Source organism: Acinonyx jubatus, chromosome A1, assembly GCF_027475565.1.
Source record: "Acinonyx jubatus isolate Ajub_Pintada_27869175 chromosome A1, VMU_Ajub_asm_v1.0, whole genome shotgun sequence".
In the NCBI taxonomy this organism is placed as follows: domain Eukaryota; kingdom Metazoa; phylum Chordata; class Mammalia; order Carnivora; family Felidae; genus Acinonyx; species Acinonyx jubatus.
Window position 1 is genome coordinate 14,899,281 of NC_069380.1, and position 21,098 is coordinate 14,920,378.

Here is a 21,098-nt window from a genome sequence, read left to right on the forward strand (position 1 = left end):
CTGAGTAACCACATCCTCTGGAACTGCAGGGTCAATGGGATCAATCACTTGAAGGCTTAAGACATCCTGAACTACTTCTAAAGGACAGTATTGGCCAGCAAACATCCGTGAGCACAGGTCATTGACTTGGGAACTCCCCTGGATATTTCCCCTGATCCTTCCCAGCTGCTAATTCATCTATGCCTTGTTCTTTGATTCTGACCTCAGCCTAAAAACTTTACTTGCCCTGTGATCCCTGTGTCAAAGAGGGTAGGACCTCTCCTGCTCACATGCCTCCTTCTTGCCTCTGGCTCAGTTCTCCTAACCAGCAAGTTCAGTTCTGACAACCACATTCCCTGAGCATTCTTTGTCCTGGCTTTCTCTCCCACACTACTGTCTGACTCACGTTCTCCTTTTGTGGGTAATCTGGGGAGACAGGAAAATTCTCAAAGAATTCCTAATTCCATTTTATACCTCTGTTCAACAAGTAGAACTCTGTTTCAGTAGAATATTAAGGCAGAGGTTGTTTTACTAGACTTCATATCCTGGTATCTAGTATATAGAAGGTGATCAATAAATACATGTTTTCCCCCAATGAAGTAGGAACTATTGCTAGTAGGCAGTGATAAAGGTCAGAAAATAGCAACTTCTAGTGATGTCCTGCAATCAATTGCACTAAGATGTGACAATTTTCTCATCATCCAATATACCAATATATTTTCAAAACTAGGAGTTAGTTCTACCAAATTAAAATGATGTATATTTGCCTTATTAACCATAAGTCTTTGCAAGGTAATGTGGAGCTATACCAAAGTGACACTATAATTCTGGATGAGGGGGCTCTGTCACACTGATTTCAGAGCGAGGCCAGCCACACTGGTTAATTTGGAGGGCATCCTCCCAGTGCAACAAAACAGCAGAACCATTAGAAACAGCCTGGGGTTATTGATTAGGCCTCTACTACCTGAGCCTATCACATAGTTACAAAATAACTATTTTTTCTTTGGTCACAATGACTACCAAGTCAAAGTCATGAGGAATTTCTACACAAACAATCCAGACAGTCTTAAAGGAGAGAAGTTTCTTATATGTGAAGGTGGAGGACAAGGTGAAGGAAAAAAGAATGTAGTTCACACTTTCCTTGAAAATACTTAGATGTATAGTAATGATTTAAAAGTCAGCTAGTGTAATTTTTTTTATTATGGAAAATTTCATACACATCCAAGTGTAGATATATTACGGATATACAATATAAAGTATATGAATGTGTATATACCTATGACCCCACCTAACACATACTGCCAATAATTTTGAAATCTTTTTTATGTGCCTCTCCCATTTCCATTCTCTTTTCTCTCTCCCAAGATATAAAGACTACTTACTTATTGATTTTTTTAACTACTAAAACCTAAATGGATTGTGCCCTGAGAAAGAAATAAACCTTTGTGTTAAGCCTCTGAAGTTTGGAATTGTTTCTTGTAGTCATAATTCAGAATAACTTGAATTTAGGTGCTGCATTAACAAAATAGTAAAATAAAACAAGTCTGGTGGCATTAACTTAGCAGATCTGCAGGGGAGGCAGGGAAACAAGCATGAAAGAGAAGGCCTGGACATCCCTGTTACATCCCAGAGGTCCAAGTGGTTACCAAACCTGTAAGTCAAGGAAAAGATGTTCAAAAAAATCTACTACTACCAATTTGTGATGGATGTTACTTACTGCCTTTGACAGGACAGAAGAAAAGATTAGCTTGGGATATTATTAGCCAGTTTGCAAGGAGAAATGAAAAGGAATAGAAAGAATCTGAGGGAGAATCTAGAAATCTGGGGCATTAGAAGGTTGGAAAGGCCAATACCTTTAGACCCCAAAAAGCAAGAGATAAGACTGAGAAGCATTTTGACCAACAGGAGCCACTAAGACAGCCTTATGGCAAAGATCAGATTATGAGTATTAGATTTACACCCTAACCTATTATTTCAAATAGCTGCAAGGTAGCTGCCGTCAGGTACAGAGAGAAATAGGCCAAAGAAACAAATTATGCTCTGAAATTTATCATTATTATACATGGAATTGACTACTACTTGGATGGAGTTATATTATCCAAGAAACCATAAACTTTGACCGAAAGCCTTTAACTATTTGAACTGTGAAGTTATGTCAGGGCACCCAGGCTGGTTTGTTCAAAAAATGCACACTAGAAGCTGTGCATCCCCAAAGGCAAGCCTAACTAACCTACAACACCCACTTCAACTATGGGCAAGAAGACTGAAAAGAAAGAAACTCCCATGGAGTAGTGCCACAGGTCACCGAGAAAAATGGGTAAGAATATTCCTTCCTGGAAACAAAATCAGAGCCTGATCAAGGAACATCCTCCATTTGCAGAGAAGAGGGCTTTCACCATGTCTACCTAATGGGATTCCATGAGTGCTACGGACCAGTGATGCTGTGCATTCTTCCTTTTCTAAGTAAAAGTGATTAAGGGTATCCTACCCCTCTCACGCATTAGTTGGTGCATTCCAACAATGTTTGGGTACAGCCTGTGTTTGGCTATCATTCTGTACAGCATTTGCACGAGGCTTAAAAGAACAGTATCCTAGAAAGTCATTGCTGGAAAAGCAAGAGATTCTGTTTAGAAAAAAAAAAAAATCTAGTTATGTTCAGCAAACTGGAAAATATGCTGAGTTGGAACCAATTTAAAAATCTCAACTGACATTCTAGAATTTGACTCAATGATGCAGGCAGGCCAGGGGCCATCGCTATCAAGAATCGTTGAATTTATCTCTATGTAGTTTTGAAGAAAGATATCATTAATCTACTGAAAAGAAAAAAAGAATCCAAATACCTGTAAGCCTTACTAAAAACATTGTTTGGTACTATATTAGTGAGCATCAGTTAACTGCTTCAGCAAGTAAAACACAAATCTCAGTGACAACACATGTGCACATATACATACTCACAAGAGGATTTACTTTTCACATACACCACGATCAAATGAGGGTCACAAGGTGAAATCAATGGATTTGCTATGCGCAATAATTCAGGCACCTATGTTTCTTCCATCTGTGGCTCTACCATCCTCTGGAGCCATGGCATTTACGTCTAGACCCTCAACATCCACTCATCACACAAAATTTTCAAAGAGCACAACCAAGAATGATCACCTGGGAGGTTTTCATGGGCCAGTCACAGAAATGACATATACAGCTTAGATTATATTGTCCTGAAGTCAGTCACAGGGCCACACCTAGCTACACATAGTGTTTCACAACTGTATCTCTAAACACAGTAGCACACACATCACTCATTACTAAATAGTGTTTTTCACGCATATATCATTAAAAAAAAAAAGTAGTGTATATACCAGGCACTGGTAAACAATGTGTTTCACACATGGAAAATGTGGCCTAATTCTGTCCCATTAGAAAAAAGGCAACAGTCTGGTAAGCACATAGCAGTCTTCACCATAATCCATCAATTTGATCACCAAATATCCTTTTGTTCCTTTCTTCCCAGGATATACTTACCTTCCCACCAAGAAACACAAGACAAAGCCCTGTCCAGTCATTTTATCCAGTATAAATTTTAGTTTAAAATTAAGGTGAGAAAAATTTATTTAGGTGATAACATTAAACAAATTGTTATAGACTAAGTAAGATGAGTTTTTATACTGGATTTAAAAATATTTTCCATGTTTTGATGCTCTAAGTTTAAAGGGATGGGTCCTTTACTTCTGGCCTTCATGGAGTATCAAGGGCAAGATTTACCCTCTTGCTGTGAACAAATTAAAAACTGGACAAAATGGGGCACATGGGTGGCTCAGTTGGTTAAGCATCTGAGTCTTTTGGCTCAGGTCATGATTTCACAAAATTAAAAACCAGTCAGACGAATGGAAGGTAATTAAATGGTTATAGATTTTTGCTCATATAACTGCAACAAGTTTTCAATAAAACATTTGAGTGTATAAAAAAAAAACAGTCCAACATCTAATGAGAAATTAGTAGGTATGACAAGACACAGAAAATGAGACCCAAAACCATGAGTAAAATCAGCCCCAAGAAACAGACCTAGAAATGACAGAGATAAAGATAAAGGAATTAACAAATAAATATGTTAAAATAGCTATTATAACTATATTTGACTATTTAAAGAGAAACATAAATACATCAAGGGAAATAAAGGATATAAAAAAAGAAAAAACAAATGGCACAATATCAAGTGTCCTACCACAGGTCGTAATTAAGTCCTGAAAGGAAAGAAAAGGGACAGAAAAACAACTTGAAAAATAACCAAAAATCTTCCAGATTGATGAAAACTCAAAATCTACAGATCGAAGAAGCTCAGTGAACCCCATGCATGATAAACATAACACCACACTAAGACTCATTATAAGCAATTCCTGAAAACCAATGGTAGAAACTCTTAAATAAGCCTATTATAAAAACCACATTATGTACAAAGGAACAAAGAAAAACCACACACTTCTTATCAGAAACTGTGGGTGCAATCACACAAAAGAATGGAATTTTTAATGTGTTGAAAGACTAATACCATCAACCTAACTTGTTTCCTTCTATTCCAGAAGATTCCTCCTGTCCCTCTCCTCCAGACCCTGGAATCATCATTTTGGGGCCTAATCTTCCCCTGTAGACTTGACCATTAATTTGTGCATACCAGTGAAATTATCTTTCAAAAAGGAAGGTTTTTGCTCCAATTCCTTTAACATTATATAGACAAATTACTCTAGTGCTGTGAGCTACTTTCAAGACTTTCTTAACTATTTACACACTGGTAAGTCAATATGCATTATCTCAATACCTTGTGATGTTCTGTGATTTCTATAAACTTATTTTTATTACACGAAGATATCAGAACTGTTGCAATAAAAGGGTTTATACCCCCCTTCTGTCCCACACACACATAAGGTACCTTTGAAATCAATTATTTCTATTTTTATTCTACAAAGTATAAGCTTGACAGGAAGGTAAGCAAACTTCCCTTAAGTTAACGTGTTAAAATAGGTTCCCTTGTACTCCACATGTCTCTGCCTCTCCCTTCCCCCTTTTGCTAGATCACCATTTGGAGCCTAGCTCACGTTCCTCTGTAGAGTTGGATGGTAAATTTGTATAACAGAAACACATCTTTCGACATCAGTAGACTGAAGTCCCCTTTTCGTAGCCTCTTCTGTAGATATGTTTAAATAGTTAAAATCATATTGCATGTATGACTTTGTACCATTGTGTTAACATCCTAACATTGTCACCCCATGATATTATAAATGGTTTTGCAAACATTCATTAAAGTTAAACAAAATGTATTAAGTACCTGTCATATACTAGGTACTAAGCTAGCTGGTGACAAATGATGAATAAAATTGTCCATTTTAAAGTGCTGGAGATAAATGACACTGAAGTGCTTCAAATGCAGGAAATACACGAGGAGAAATAATTTCAATATAAAACAGAAAGTGCTAATTGCAGCATAATAACCATGTGGATGAATCACAATCCACTTATGCATATAATTGTACATTAAGGAAGCCTCCCTATTTTGGTATTAATAATGCTGATAATATGGCTGTCCTTCTGTGTTTTCTATATGCATGATTTTTCATTAGAATAGATTAGAAATACAATTACTGAGTCAATGTATAAACATTAAGGCTTTTCAAGAATATAATCAAATTGTTTTCCAAAAGAACTATATTAATTGATACCCCCACCAGCAGTATACTAGAACTTTTAAACTTCAGATGTATTAGCATTAAAAATTATCTTTTTGAAAACCACTGTTCATTATTTTTTAGATGAAAAATGGTATGTTTTCGGTTTACATTTAACAAATGGCCATTAATAATATTACCCCTGATTTTGCTAGTTGTGGCTACTGGTAAAGCAATAATGTTTTTGAAAGTCCATATTTACAGTCTACATGATACAATTATATTTTAGGAAGTGTTTTTTTGTCTCTGGTGTCCTTATCTAATAAATGAGCAGGGGACTCACAGAAGGGATATTAGCAGTCATTGAATTCAATTTCCAACCACTGCAGGAATTCCTTCTATGATATCCCTGACAAAGGGTCACCTAGCCTTGAACATATCCAATTAATGATAAACTCACTGTTGGCTGATTCCCCAGATAATAAGATTTTTCCTGTAACTTGGATAATACTATGAAATTGCTTTGATAAAGTTAAAAGGATGTTCTATAAATTCAAAATTTGTCTAATTCATAAATCAGGTTAATCTGTTAACTTGTTTTTAAAATAGCACCCTACTATCATAATGATATGACCTTACATTCAAATGGTGCTTTATTATTTTAAAAATACTTTTTCATACATTAATCATGTTTAGTGACTTTAACAGCAGTTTGTTTTTGTTTTTATTTTAGAGAAAAGAGAGAGAGAGCAAGCTGGGGTGGGGTGGGGAGGGGAGAGAGAGAGAGAGAGAGAGAGAGAGAGAGAGAGAGAGAGAGAATCCCAAGCAGGCTCCATGTTCAGTACGGAGCCTGACATGGGGCTCGATCCCATGACCCTGGGATCATGACCTGAGCTGAAATCAAAAATCAGACACTCGACCTACTGAGCCACCCAGGCACCCCTTAATAGCAGTTTTAGTATTCTGGTATACTCTGCTCTTTTAAAATACCAAAACCCTTAGCATCACTGTTGTCATAATTCTGTTATTCTGGTATTTTTTTTTAATCTAAATTATTTAGGGGTGCCTGGGTGGCCCAGTCAGTTAAGCATCTGACTTCAGCTCAGGTCATGATCTCGCAGTTCGTGAGTTAGAGTCCTGCATCAGGCTCTGTGCTGACAGCTCAGAGCCTGGAGCCTGCTTCAGATACTGTGTCTCCCTCTTTCTCTGCCCCTCCCCTGCTTGCACTCTCTCTCTCTCAAAAATAAATAAACATTAAATCTGTTTTTTTAATCTAAATTATTTACATCTTGGAATAAATATTTATAACTCAAGTACTCAATTTATGAAAAAAAGACACATAATATATGGTCTGTAAGTCTAGACATGTCCTTACGTGTATACATAGCAAAAAAAAATCAAGTGTTTTTAATAAGCTTCTGTTGCAAGAATAGTTTTTAGTCCAAAATAAAGAATTTCTTGTCCACTGAATACAGATATCACAGTACTAAAATTGATATAGATAACTCTGCTTTGGAATGTCTAGCTGCACATGATAGAAGTAATGAAGATGATGAAAACTAGAAATACCTTCTTTGAACAAAACTATGTAGCTCTTTATAAATTAAAAAAAATCTTAGTCAAAAATCAAAAGATGTTTCATAAAAATTAAATGCCAACAAACTGGACAACCTGGAAGAAATTGACAAGTTCCTAAGCATCCACACATTTCCAAAACTCAATCAGGAGGAAATAGAAAGCTTGAACAGACCCATAACCAGCGAAGAAATTGAATCAGTTATCAAAAATCTCCCAACAAATAAGAGTCCAGGACTCTTCCCTGGGGGATTCTACCAGACATTTAAAGCAGAGATAATACCTATCCTTCTCAAGCTGTTCCAAAAAATAGAAAGGGAAGGAAAACTTCCAGACTCATTCTATGAAGCCAGCATTACTTTGATTCCCAAACCAGACAGAGACCCAGCAAAAAAAAAAAAAAAAAAAAAAAAAAAGAATTACAGGCCAATATCCCTGATGAATATGGATGCAAAAATTCTCAATAAGATACTAGCAAATCGAATTCAACAGCATATAAAAAGAATTATTCACCATGATCAAGTGGGATTCATTCCTGGGCTGCAGGGCTGGTTCAACATTCACAAATCAATGAACGTGATACATCACATTAATAAAAGAAAAGATAAGAACCATATGATCCTGTCAATTGATGCAGAAAAAGCATTTGACAAAATTCAGCATTCTTTCTTAGTATAAACCCTCGAGAAAGTCGGGATAGAAGGAACATAGTTAAACATCATAAAAGTCATTTATGAAAAGCCCACAGCTAATATCATCCTCAATGGGGAAAAACTGAGAGTTTTCCCCCTGAGATCAGGAACACAACAGGGATGTCCACTCTCACTGCTGTTGTGTAACATAGTATTGGAAGTTCTAGCATCACCAATCAGACAACAAAAGGAAATCAAGGGCATCAAAATTGGCAAAAATGAAGTCAAATTTTCACTTTTTCCAGACCAAATGTCTGCTAGAACAGATGCATGAATTCAGCAAAGTCGCAGGATACAAAATTAATGTACAGAAATCAGTTGCATTCTTATACACTAATAATGAAGCAACAGAAAGACAAAGAAACTGATCCCATTCACAGTTGCATCAAGAATCATAAAATACCTAGGAATAAACCTAACCAAAGATGTAAAAGATCTGTATGCTGAAAACTATAGAAAGCTTATGAAGGATATTGAAGAAGACATAAAGAAATGGAAAAACATTCCGTGCTTATGGATTGGAAAAATAAATATTGTTAAAATGTCAGTACTACCCAAAGCTATCTACACATTCAATGCAATCCCAATCAAAATTGCACCAGTATTCTTCTCGAAGCTAGAACAAGCAATCCTAAAATTTATAAGGAACCACAAAAGACCCCGAATAGCCAAAGTAATTTTGAAGAAGACCAAAGCGGGAGGCATCACAATCCCAGACTTTAGCCTCTACTACAAAGCTGTAATCATCAAGATAGCATGGTATTGGCACAAACACAGACACATAGACCAATGAATAGAATAGAAACCCCAGAACTAGACCCACAAAAGTATGGCCAACTAATCTTTGACAAAGCAAAAAAGAATATCCAATGGAAAAAAGTCTCTTTAACAAATGGTGCTGGGAGAACTGGACAGCAACATGCAGAAGAATGAAACTAGACCACTTTCTTACACCGTTCACAAAAGTAAACTCAAAATTGATAAAGGACCTGAATGTGAGACAGGAAACCATCAAAACTCTAGAGGAGAAAGCAGGAAAAAACCTCTCTGACCTCAGCCGCAGCCATTTCTTACTTGACACATCTCCAAAGGCAAGGTAATTAAAAGCAAAAATCAACTATTGGGACCTCATGTAGATAAAAAGCTTCTGCACTGCAAAGGAAACAATCAAAACTAAAAGGCAACCGACAGAATGGGAAAAGATATTTGCAAATGACATATCAGACAAAGGGCTAGTATCCAAAATGTATAAAGAATCACCAAACTCCACACCCAAAAAACAAATAATCCCATGAAGAAATGGGCAGAAAACATGAATAGACACTTCACTAAAGAAGACATCCAGATGGCCAACAGGCACATGAAAAGATGCTCAACGTCGCTCCTCATCAGGGAAATACAAATCAAAACCACACTCAGATATCACCTCACGCCAGAGTGGCTAAAATGAACAAATCAGGAGACTATAGGTGCTGGCGAGGATGTGGAGAAACGGGAACCCTCTTGCACTGTTGGTGGGAATGCAAACTGGTGCAGCCGCTCTGGAAAACAGTGTGGAGGTTCCTCAAAAAATTAAAAATAGATCTACCCTATGACCCAGCAATAGCACTGCTAGGAATTTACCCAAGGGATACAGGAGGGCTGATGCATAGGGACACTTGTACCCCAATGTTTATAGCAGCATTTTCAACAATAGCCAAATTATGGAAAGAGTCTAAATGTCCATCAATTGATGAACGGATAAAGAAATTGTAGTTTATATACACAATGGAATACTACTTGGCAATGAGAAAGAATGAAATATGGCCTTTTGTAGCAATGTGGATGGAAATGGAGAGTGTGATGCTAAGTGAAATAAGTCATACAGAGAAAGACAGATACCATATGTTTTCACTCTTACGTGGATCCTGAGAAACTTAACAGAAGACCATGGGGTAGGGGAAGGAAAGAAAAAAAAGTTAAAGAGGGAGGGAGCCAAATCATAAGAGACTCTTAAAAACTGAGAATAAACTGAGGTTTGATGGGGGGTGAGAGGGAGGGGAAAGTGGGTGATGGGCATTAAGGAGGGCACCTGTTGGGATGAGCACTGGGTGTTGTATAGAAACCAATTTGACAATAAATTTCATAAAGTAAATAAATAAACATACAGATTCCTTTAAAAAATGTTTCATAAATCTCTCCACAAGGTTATGAAGCAAGAGATGAGATTATTCAAAAGAAGTCAAGGAAATTTGGCAAGTAGCACTTAATCCTCATTATTCTTCTGACTAGTGTAGTATCTGAAAGAGTTTCTTTGTTGGAAAATTATGCTCAAAATTATGCTCTTGACTCAACAATAGCACCAAATGACGATCCATCTTAATTTTTAAGATCACATCTTCTGAGAAAGATCAAATAATACTTTATTAAAATTTATTTGCTAATTTATATTAACATATTAGCATGTTTAACATTTGTTTTTTATAACAGCTTTATTGAGGTACAAGTCATATAACATGCAATTAACTCATCTAACTGGCTCAGTGTTTTTTAGTATATTCACAGAGTTGTGCAACCATCACCACAATTAATTTTGCAACATTTTCATCACCCCCAAAAGAAATCTTGTACACATTAGCAGTCATTCCCCATCACCCACCCTTCTTCCCCTAGCCCCACCAGCCTTTGGAAACTACTACTAACCTACTTTTTGTCTGCATGAATTGCCTATTCTGGACTTTTCATATAAATGGAATTATACAATATATGACCTCTTGTGACTGGCTTTTTCCATTTAGAATGTTTTCAAGGTCCATCCAAATTGTAGTATACATCAGTACTTCTTTCTTATTGCTGAATAATATCCCACTGTTTAGATACACTACATTTTGTTTATCCATTCATCAGTTGATGGACATTTTTTGGCTATTATGAATTATGGTGCTATAAATATTTGTATATACATTTTTATATAGATATAGGTTTTCATTGCTCTGGGGTATATACCTAGGAGTGGAATTGCTGGATCATATAGTAACTCTGTTTCAAAATGGTTGTGCCATTTTACATCCCCACCAGCAGTTTATGAGGGTTCCAATTTTTCCACATCCTTGTTTTTACTCACCATCTTCCTTTTTCATAGCAAAATTTGTTTTCATAAATGATATTGATATTTTATAACACATTTAGATATTAAAATGTTGAAATATATTAAATATTGCTCACTGATATTTTGCTTTATGAATTCTAAACTCTTCAAAAAAACCCAAACACTGATATTAATACATGTTTCAGTATTAAACAAAGTTAAAATCCCAAGCTATCATTTTTGCACTCATTATTTCAATAAATAATTACATTTCTTATAAAACTGCACATGAGGGGTGCTTGGGTAGCTCAGTCGGTTAAGTGTCCCCCTCTTGATTCTGGCTCAGGTCATGATCTCATGGTCGTGAGATCAAGCCTCAAGTCTGTACAGCACGGAGGCTACCTGGGATTTTCTCTTTCCCTCTCCCTCTGTCCCTCCCCAGCTAACACGTGTGTGTGCGCACGCGCTCTCTTTTTCTGTCAAAAAAACAAACCAAAACAAAACTTCACATGATACATTATTGTTAAAGCTTAGAATTAGGTAAAACTTTTTCTCTACTTGTATATTCCTTCTACAAAAAGGTGAGAGCTGTATAATTCAGTCCTTCTTTGTGCTGATTGCTAGAAAGCTTAAAAGCTCAAGCTTTTCTTAGTTGGGAATTCTTACAAGAAATTAACTTTTTTTTCTGTTATCTTATGATCTTTGTTTTTATACCTCTATATTTAGTAAAATCTAACACAATCTTTTTAGAAATAGGGCAAATAAACAAATAAATATGTAGTAACTATCCTTGATCTGCACAGCAATTTATTCCCAGTTCCATAAATGATGAAAATGAGACAATGAAAAGTGGCTTACTCAAGATCAGAATCTTAGAAGTGACAAAGCTGATATTAGAACTTAGATCTTAGAGAGCCCCCATCTCAGTTCTTTATGCTACGCCATCTCTCTGTTTAAGACAGACCTTTTCTGTCATTGGAAGTATCCCAAAGTAGCTCCTGCAGAAATAATACTGAACATGACAGTGTCCCTGTAATAAGATGTTCAACTACCCATCCTAGTAATTGACATAAATTTAAATGTTCTTAAATCCAATCCCCACAACGGCTTGCTTTGTATGATAGAAATAAATTTATTTTTCAGTGACAATTCTGATTATAAATATCATTAATATTTAAATCATCAATTTGCTGCTAATGCTAAGAAAGATTGTATAAGACTTAAAAATCTAATATTTGCTTAACAATATGGGTCACTATACCTGATATCTGTTGTTAGCTTAAGAATAGGAGAAATAGGGGTGCCTGGGTGGCTCAATCGGTTAAGTGTCCAGCGTTGGCTCAGGTCATGATCTCGTGGTCCATGAGTTCGGGCCCAGCGTCAGGCTCTGTGCAGACAGCTGACAGCCTGGAGCCTGTTTCAGATTCTATGTCTCCCTCTCTCTCTGCCCCTCCCTGGCTCATTCTCTGTCTCTGTCTCTGAAAAATGAATAAACCTTAAAAAAAAAAAAAAAAGGAATGGGAGAAATATTTCCAAACAGTTTCCATTTGGAATAATTTATAGAAAGTTACTGAATGTTTTTCTGTATTACTTTTTAAAGTCACATAAAAGAATTATTTGTCTATCTGAAATTTATGCATTGTTCCTTAAAGAAAGTGAATATCTATACAATTTATTATAGAAATGCATTTAGTATTCATTACTGATACTAAATAGAAGTTAGGTTTTAGTTCCAGATATAAGGTGGGAACACCATTTGCTGGAAAATATACTTAGTTAACTGTGAGTTATTTCTGGAAATATAAAGTCTAATAATTTTACTTATTAAGTTGGGCAAATAAATCATAGGTATGTTCCAGACCTAGGTAACAATTATAAAACAACCTAAACATAAATAGAAAATTTCAATAAATTATATAAATGCCTTAAATAAACCCTTATCCTATCCTCTCTATCTCCACTTTTAGACTTGAAGATTGTGAATGCTTGCAATATTTGGTCTACAGAATTAGGCCATCACTGTGAATTAAGAAACATCATAAAATGATTTAAATTACTATGTGCTAAGTAGTAGGAGCTTGTAGTTAAGTAAGTATTGGTTTTCTAGCAAAGTACAAACCTTAGAAGTTATATCATTTGCCTCCATCATTTTACTGATATGGGAAATAAAGATGGGATGAAGGAAACTGCCCAAGATCTAAGTTCATGGCAGGGTGGGAATTATAACCAAGCTGATGGCTGATGGAAGGTTATGTCCATAACACCACATTAGTTCAAATCAAAGTTTAAAATCCATCTGATTTGTAGCTTTGTTTAAACCATAAGTTTTTATGTTTTGTGTTTTGTTTTTATTTTAGAGAGAGAGAGAGAGACAGCACAAGCAGGGGAGAGGGGCAGAGGGAGAAAGAGAGAATCCCAAGCAGGCTCCACGCTTGGCATGGAGCCTAACAAGGGCTTGATCCTACCATTCTAGGATTATGACCTGAGTTGAAATCAAGAGTTGGACATCCAGCTAAGCCACCCAGGTGCCCTAAGCCATAAGTTTAGTACTTATTTTTCTTATAATTTATTGTCAGCTAACATACAGTATATGCAGTGTAGTCTTGGCTTCAGGAGTAGATTCCCGTGATTCATCACTTACAAAAAATACACAGTGCTCATCCCAACAAGTGCCCTCCTCAATGCCTATCAACCATTTTCCCCACCCCCCAACCCCCAACCCCCACCCCCATCAGTGTTTGTTCTCTGTATTTAAGAGTCTCTTATGGTTTGGCTCTCTCTCTGTTTATAACTCATTTTTCTTTCTCTTCCCCTATGGTTTTCTGTTAAGTTTCTCAAATTCTACATATGAGTGAAAACATATGATATGTGTCTTTCTCTGACTGACTTATTTCACTTAGCATAATACCCTCCAGTTCCACCCACGTTGTTGCAAATGGTAATATTTCATTCTTTTTCATCACTAATATCTATATCTATATCTATATATCTATATCTATATCTATATCTATATCTATATCTGTATCTGTATCTGTATCTATATCTATATCTATATCTATATCTATATCTGTATCTGTATCTATGCACCACATCTTCTTTATCCATTCATCAATTGATGGACATTTGGGTCTTCCCATAATTTGGCTATTGTTGATAGTGCTGCTATAAACATTGGAGTACATGTGTCCCTACAAATCAGCACTCCTATATCCTTTGGATAAATTTCTAGGAGTGCTACTGCTGGGTCATAGGGTAATTCTGTTTCTAATTTTTTGAGGAACCTCCACACTGTTTTCCAGAGCAGCTACACCAGTTTGCACTCCCACTACCAGTGTAAGAGGGTTCCCTTTCCTCCATATCCTCACCAACATCTGTTGCTAAACCATAAGTTTAAAAGATCTGAATATGATATAGCCTATAAGAACTAAATGTTTTGATGAGCTTACATTTTTAGCTAACAACCAACTAGAAACCAATTACTACCAGCACAGATCATGGATATATTATTAAAGGCAAGTGTAATAATGCCAACTTTCAGGATATTTTTAAAATCAAAAGCAACACTATTAGGTATTTTAGATCACTTATATTAGATCACTTAAGAAAATTACTTTAATACAGACAAAGGAAAAAAACTTTTGTAAGAGGAGCTAAAGAGAAGTTTGATAGCTCTTTCTTGTCTATTTCATTCCCTGAAAAATGTGTTGAACATTAACTTCATAAGTTGAATATTATGGATGAGAAAAAGGAAGAAATAGAATTCCAGTTCTAGAGTTATGGATCGAGTTTTGGAAGATGGTTTGATCTTGTAATCTTTTTTCCTGGTCCTCTCTTGGCACTCATTGTCTTCTGATTAACTGGATTATATCTTACCCTGAAATAAAAGAAGTGTTAATCATGATTTTTCAGTCACCACTGTGTACAACAGAAACATTATATGCTTATGGTACCATCCTAAACAGCCATATGTTATACCACATTATCTCATTACAGACAGGCAACCATCTCAAGGGCAGATAATCCAAAGGCCAGGAAGGAGCCCATGAGGTGGCCTAATGTAGAAAGCTCTGTTCAAAGAGGGATGAGATGGACCATTCTGATATTACCTCTGGAAATATGAATTAAAGCTAAGAAAATATAGACAGTGACCATGAAGTTGAGCAAGGAGAGTAAGGAAATAAGTAAGCCAAAGATATGTTACCAAAAATTATAATAAAATTGAAATTAAGACCAAGGTCTGTGATATTAAAAAGATACAGAGAGTGAAGATGGCAGTGGTAATGAAAAGAAAAGTGAAATAGAGACTGAACTAGTTGATTACATAAAAATAATAACAGCAACATTTTTACAGCACACAATTTATGCCAGGGACTATTCTTTTTTTTTATGTTTATTTTTTGAGAGAGAGGGAGACAGAGCATGAGAAGGGGAGGAGCAGAGAGAGAGGGAGACACAGAATCCAAAGCAGGCTCCAGGCTCTGAGCGGTTGGCACAGAGTCCGATGTGGGGCTTGAACTCATGAACCGCGAGATCACGACCTGAGCCGAAGTTGGATGCTTAACTGACTGAGCCACCCAGGCACCCCTGCCAGGGACTATTCTAAAATCTATTCTAGTCTATGAATTGATTCATAGATTCAAAGATTGATTCTTATCAACCTCAATGAAAATGCCTATGATGTAGGTACTATTATTACCCCTGTTAGATAAATGAGAAAAATGAGGTTATATAGTTAGTAAGTGGATCTGGAATTTGAATCCAGATAGCCGAGTTCAAAGTCTGTGCCTTTAATTACTATTTAGTATGGCAGACCACTAACGTGAAGATCTATGAAGTTCTGCTCATTTTTTTAAAGCTACCTTGAATTCTAGCTTTAATATCTTGGGCCCAGTTATATTAGAAGTCCTTTTCTTGAATTTCCATGGGACTATCTTTCCTTTATTGACTTACATATCTTTATAAAGCCAACTTTCCCACGCTCTTATTTGGGAGTAGAGTCAGCTTCAATTCCCTCCAAGATGCTTTTCAAAAATCTTTTACTCAGGGAGTGATGCTGGGGAAAATGATAGAATAAGGATTTTAGAAAATTCTTTTCTCCATAAAATCAATGAAAAAATTGGCAAAAATGGTCAGAAGCAACTTTTTAAGAGCTCTGGAAATTAACCAAGGATTTGTAGCAATTCTGGAGAATTTATTAAACACACCACACACACACACACACACACACACACACACACACAACTGAAATTCAGCAAGAACACAACTTTGTAGCATTTTAACTCGCCTTAGCCTTTTCCCCCAGCTCTCTGGTATCCCTGTGAAAAAACTGAAAAACTGAAAAACTGATCCTAAAATTCATATGGAAATTAAATGGACTCCAAACAACCAAAACAATCTTGAAAAAGAAGAATAAAGTTGGAGTACTACTCACACTAACTTATTCCAAAATTACTGAAAAGTTAGTCATCAAGACAGCATGGCACTAGCATTAGGATAGACTTATAGACCAATGGAATAGAAGAACTGAGAGCCTAGAAATAAACTCTTATGTTTATGCTTAATTTATTTTTTATTTTTTATTTTTCCTTTTAAGTAGACTTCATGCCCCATGTGGAGCCAAATGCAGGGCTTGAACTCATGACGCTGAGATCAAGACCTGAGCTGAGATCAAGAGTTGGGTGCTTAACCAACTGAGACACCCAAGTGCCCCCTTTTTTCCATATGGTTGGTTTTTTATGTTTTTAAAATTTTTTAGATGTTTATTTATTTTTGACAGAGAGAGACAGAACATGAATGGGGAAGGGGCAGAGAGAGAGGGAGACACAGAATCCCAAGCAGGCTCTAGGCTCTTAGCTGTCAGCACAGAGCCCAACATGGGGCTCAAACCCATAGACCACGAGATCATGACCTGAGCCAAAGTTGGATGCTCAACCGACTGAGCCACCCAGGTGCCTCAATATGATTGATTTTTTAAAAGGGTACAAAGACAATCAACTGGGGAGGAATATTCTTTGTAACAAATGGCGCTAGGACAACTGGATAGACACATGCAAAAGACTGAATGAAACTGGACCCCAGTCTCACATCATATACAAAAATTAACTCAAAAAAGACTCAAAAATGGAACTAAAAGTATTAAACCTAGAAGAAAACATATCTATAAATCTTTGTGTTGTTGAATTAGGCTTAGATACGATACCTAAAGCACAAGTAACCAAGAAAAACAAATCCTAGGAAGGCAGATCAATTGTACTTTATCCAAATCAAAACTTTTATGCTTCAAAAGACATCATTAAGAAAGAAAAAAAAAGTGACAAAAAATGGGAGAACATATTTGCATATCATGTATCAGATAAGGTCTGGTAACCAGAATACATAAAGGACTCATAACACAACAACAAGACAACAAGTCAATTTAAAAATGGGCAAAAGACTTGAATAAACCTTTCTACAAAGAAGATATATGAATGGCAAGCAAGTACACAAAAAGATGCTCAACATCAATAGTCCTTAGGAAGTACAAATCAAAACTACAATGAGATACTACTTCACATCTACTAAGAGAGGGAAAAAAAAGGACAATAACAAATGTTGATAAAGATGTGAAGAAACTGGAACACTCATACATTACTAGTGGGAATATAAAATGGTGCAGCCACTCTGGAAAATAGTTGGGCAGTTCCCCAAAAAGATAAACAGTTATCAATTGACCCAACAATTCCATTTCAGGGCATCTACCCAACAGAATTAAAAACTTATATGCAGCAGGAATGTTCATAGCACCATTATTCAAAATAGTCAAAAGATATAAACAACCCAAACGTCCATCAATTGATTAATGGATAAACAAAATGTGATAGATCCAAACACTGAAATATTATTCAGACACAAAAAAGAATAAAATACTGATATATGCTCCTACACAGATGAACCTTGAAAAATCATGCTAAATGACAAAGGCACACCAGGCTGCATATTGTTTGCTTCCATTTATATGAAATAACAAGAATAAACAGATCTATAGTGGCAGAAAGTAGATTAGTGATTGGCAGGGGCTGGGGGAGAGAGGAATAGAAAGTGAATGCTAATGGGTAAAAGGGTTTTGGGGGGAGATGAAAATGTTCTAGTGCTGATGATTTTGCAACTTTGTGAATATTCCAACAAGCAATGAGTTTCATAGTATGTAAATTATATCTCAATATAAATATTTTTTGAATGTACTTTGGGAATAAACCATTTCCTATGCTAAAATGTTTCCTTAATTAAATAGCAATGTTTTAGAATAATTTCATCTTCTGGTGTAATATGGAATTAACCACAAGCATTCAGTTATATCATATTCAATTCATAGCTCATTATACATTCTACATTGTTTACTATACTTAATGCTTTTATAGTGTGCTGAGAATATTTCAAATAGCTTCCTTAATATCAATGATCTCTATAGGATCCAACTGACATGATGACACTAATCATCAAGCTGAGATACTTAACTCTAAAAATATGTTTAATTTCCTAGATATCTTTTAGAACAGTGTTTTTCAAACTGCAATTGATGTAGGTCAAAGGGGACTGAGGGGCGCAAGGGGGTCAGTTGGTTAAGCATCTGACTCTTGATCTCAGCTCAGGTCTTGATCTCAGGGCTGTGAATTCAAGCTCCACATTGGGCTCCACGCTGGACCCCCCAAAAATAGTGGATTTATTTAGTGAATTATAACAGCAATATAAAAAAATAAAACAAAATAGAAAATACCAAGGTGCATCACATATAATAAGACTATGTACTGTTTCATAATGTTTTTTCAGTTATATATAAATATATATGTGGGTATAGTGGGTCACAATATGCTAACAGTCATGGTAAATAAAATTTGGAAACCACTTTCCATTCCTGTGTATTGTGGCTTTTATATACATCATAGTAGCTTAGACCCTTGCAAGATTATGCTTTGTCATTTGCAGTTTCAAATTATTGTCATATGTTTTATTCTCTTCCCACAAACAAATTCTTTGTTACTTTGCTAATTCTTTATATTCAAAAAATACTATACATTGTAGAATAATAATAACAGCTGGTATTATGGAACTAGGGATTTTTCAATAATCTCTAATTTTCATATTAACCATTCAATCTGGATTTCATCATGCCCATATAACAGGTGAATAAACAGAGTATGAGGGAGGTTACTTTACATAAAGCCACATTAAATCTAAGTGGCGGAGGCAAAACTGATTCATCTATCTGTTCCAAACCCAGTCAAATTTTTCAGTTACCACCTTACTTTTCACTATTTTTTAAAATACCATACTGCATTATCTACACAAATACTTACACTGTTATTTTGACTTGAGGGATTCCATAGTCATTCTAGTAGATGAATTTTCTCTTGCCTTTTTTCCTTTATTTTATTTAAGTTTAAAATTTTTTTAATTTTTTAAATAATCTCTACACTTAACATGGGGCTCAAACTCATAACCCTGAGATCAAGAGTTGCATGCTCTACCGACTGAGCCAGCCAGGTGCCCCTTGATTTTTCTCCATTAATATAATAGAGTTAAAAATGATTTAAAAGAATACATATTCTTTTCTTTAAAATGGCTGCCCCAATTCTACCCTACAGAAACAAGTGGAAACATGAAAAGCAATTAGACACAAGTACCCAGTTAATAATTACCTTGACTTCCTACACACGTCTAGTTCCAAGTGAAGTTATCAAGGTTTAGTTTTTTTCTGTGCTTATTTAAAATCTTTATTGTTCTTTTCTTAGTAGAACCAATGGAACTTTATAAAACTAGCTCTATATCTTGAATACCCATTATAAGCTGGGTACTTTAGGTTGTGTAAAAGTACACATATTCTTATAGAAAATGCCAGAAGGTATAAGTCATTTATAATCCCACCTTACTATTTTTTATTATAATTTTTACTTACTACTATAAATAAATGTTTTCCTATGTCAGTTATATAATTTCCTAGAATGTAATATTTTGTAACTTCATAATATCCTCATAGTTTATTAAATTATTCATTCCCTTAATGTTGGATATTTTGGTTGTGTTTTCTCTATTCTAGCTGCTTTTCTTATCAAAAGGAGGTTCCCTGAATAATCTGTCTCTTAGTGAGTCCTATAATCATTTTCCCTCAGGTCCTGTGATTCCAGGGCACTAAAGGATTGCTTTGTTATTTTCTTCCTCTAGAGCTTGTCATCACTCTAGAACACTTCTAAACAGAAAAAAAAAAAATGAGGCTGTTCACACTAAAGAAAAATTAATTTTATAGTTGTTTACTTTTAGGAAACACTGCTTGTGTTACCAGCTTTTGAACTCCTTGCTTGCAGGAAAATGATTTTTTATAGTTAATACATGCCATGAGTCATAATAATAAGGTTACCTATTAACTTGTCTAGAAGTTTTCAGCAACTTCCAAACTTCATCCTAAAGAGATGATTTCTATTTATCTTAAAGATAATATCTCTTATTTATCCTTTTTTTTCTTTTTTTAATATTTTATTTTTAAGTAATCTCTACACCTGATGTGGGGCTTGAACTTAAATACCCAAGATCAGGAGTCTCATGCTCCACTGACTGAACCAGCCAGGTGCCCTGTATCTTTTTTTCAAATCAGTCTATACAAGGATCTCTGGAATACATCTTTCAATAGCAGTATAGATATCTTGTTCATTTCTGGGCATGGTTCCACAAAGTAGGAGTATATGTGGTGGCTAATATTCACTTATCCCTCTTCGATAGACTTAAAAAATATATATAGTATATCACAGGGACACCTCGGTGGCTCAGTCAGTTAAGCATCTGGCTCTTGATTTCAGCTCAGGTCATGATCTCCCAGTTTGTGGGATCCAGCCCCACATGGGGCTGTAAGCACCATATGCTGTAAGCACAGAGCCTACTGGGAATTCTCTCTCCTCCTCTCTGCCCCTCCCCCACGTGCATGCTCTCTCTCTCCCTTTCTTCCTCTCAAAATAAATAAATATTTTTTAAAAAACAGCATATCACAGTGAAATGGGTATTTCCTAATGCTCTGATTTATTCTGAACATTAGGAAAACTCCCTAAGTCGATATTTAATATTAGCATATGTAGGAATATCAACCAAAGCAAACATTAAAAG

At 35.6% G+C, this 21,098-nt stretch overlaps 1 protein-coding gene across 1 annotated transcript in view; it reads right to left on the reverse strand.

Annotated features, from left to right (window-relative positions):
• Nucleotides 1-14,022: 14,022 nt before the first annotated feature.
• Nucleotides 14,023-21,098, reverse strand: part of CCDC169 (coiled-coil domain containing 169) — a 44,286-nt gene continuing 37,210 nt past the window's right edge. Inside the window, 1 exon segment of the mRNA XM_015070976.3 lies at nt 14,023-14,844. Within this exon segment, the coding sequence (XP_014926462.3) occupies nt 14,745-14,844 (100 nt within the window). The 3' untranslated portion in view covers nt 14,023-14,744.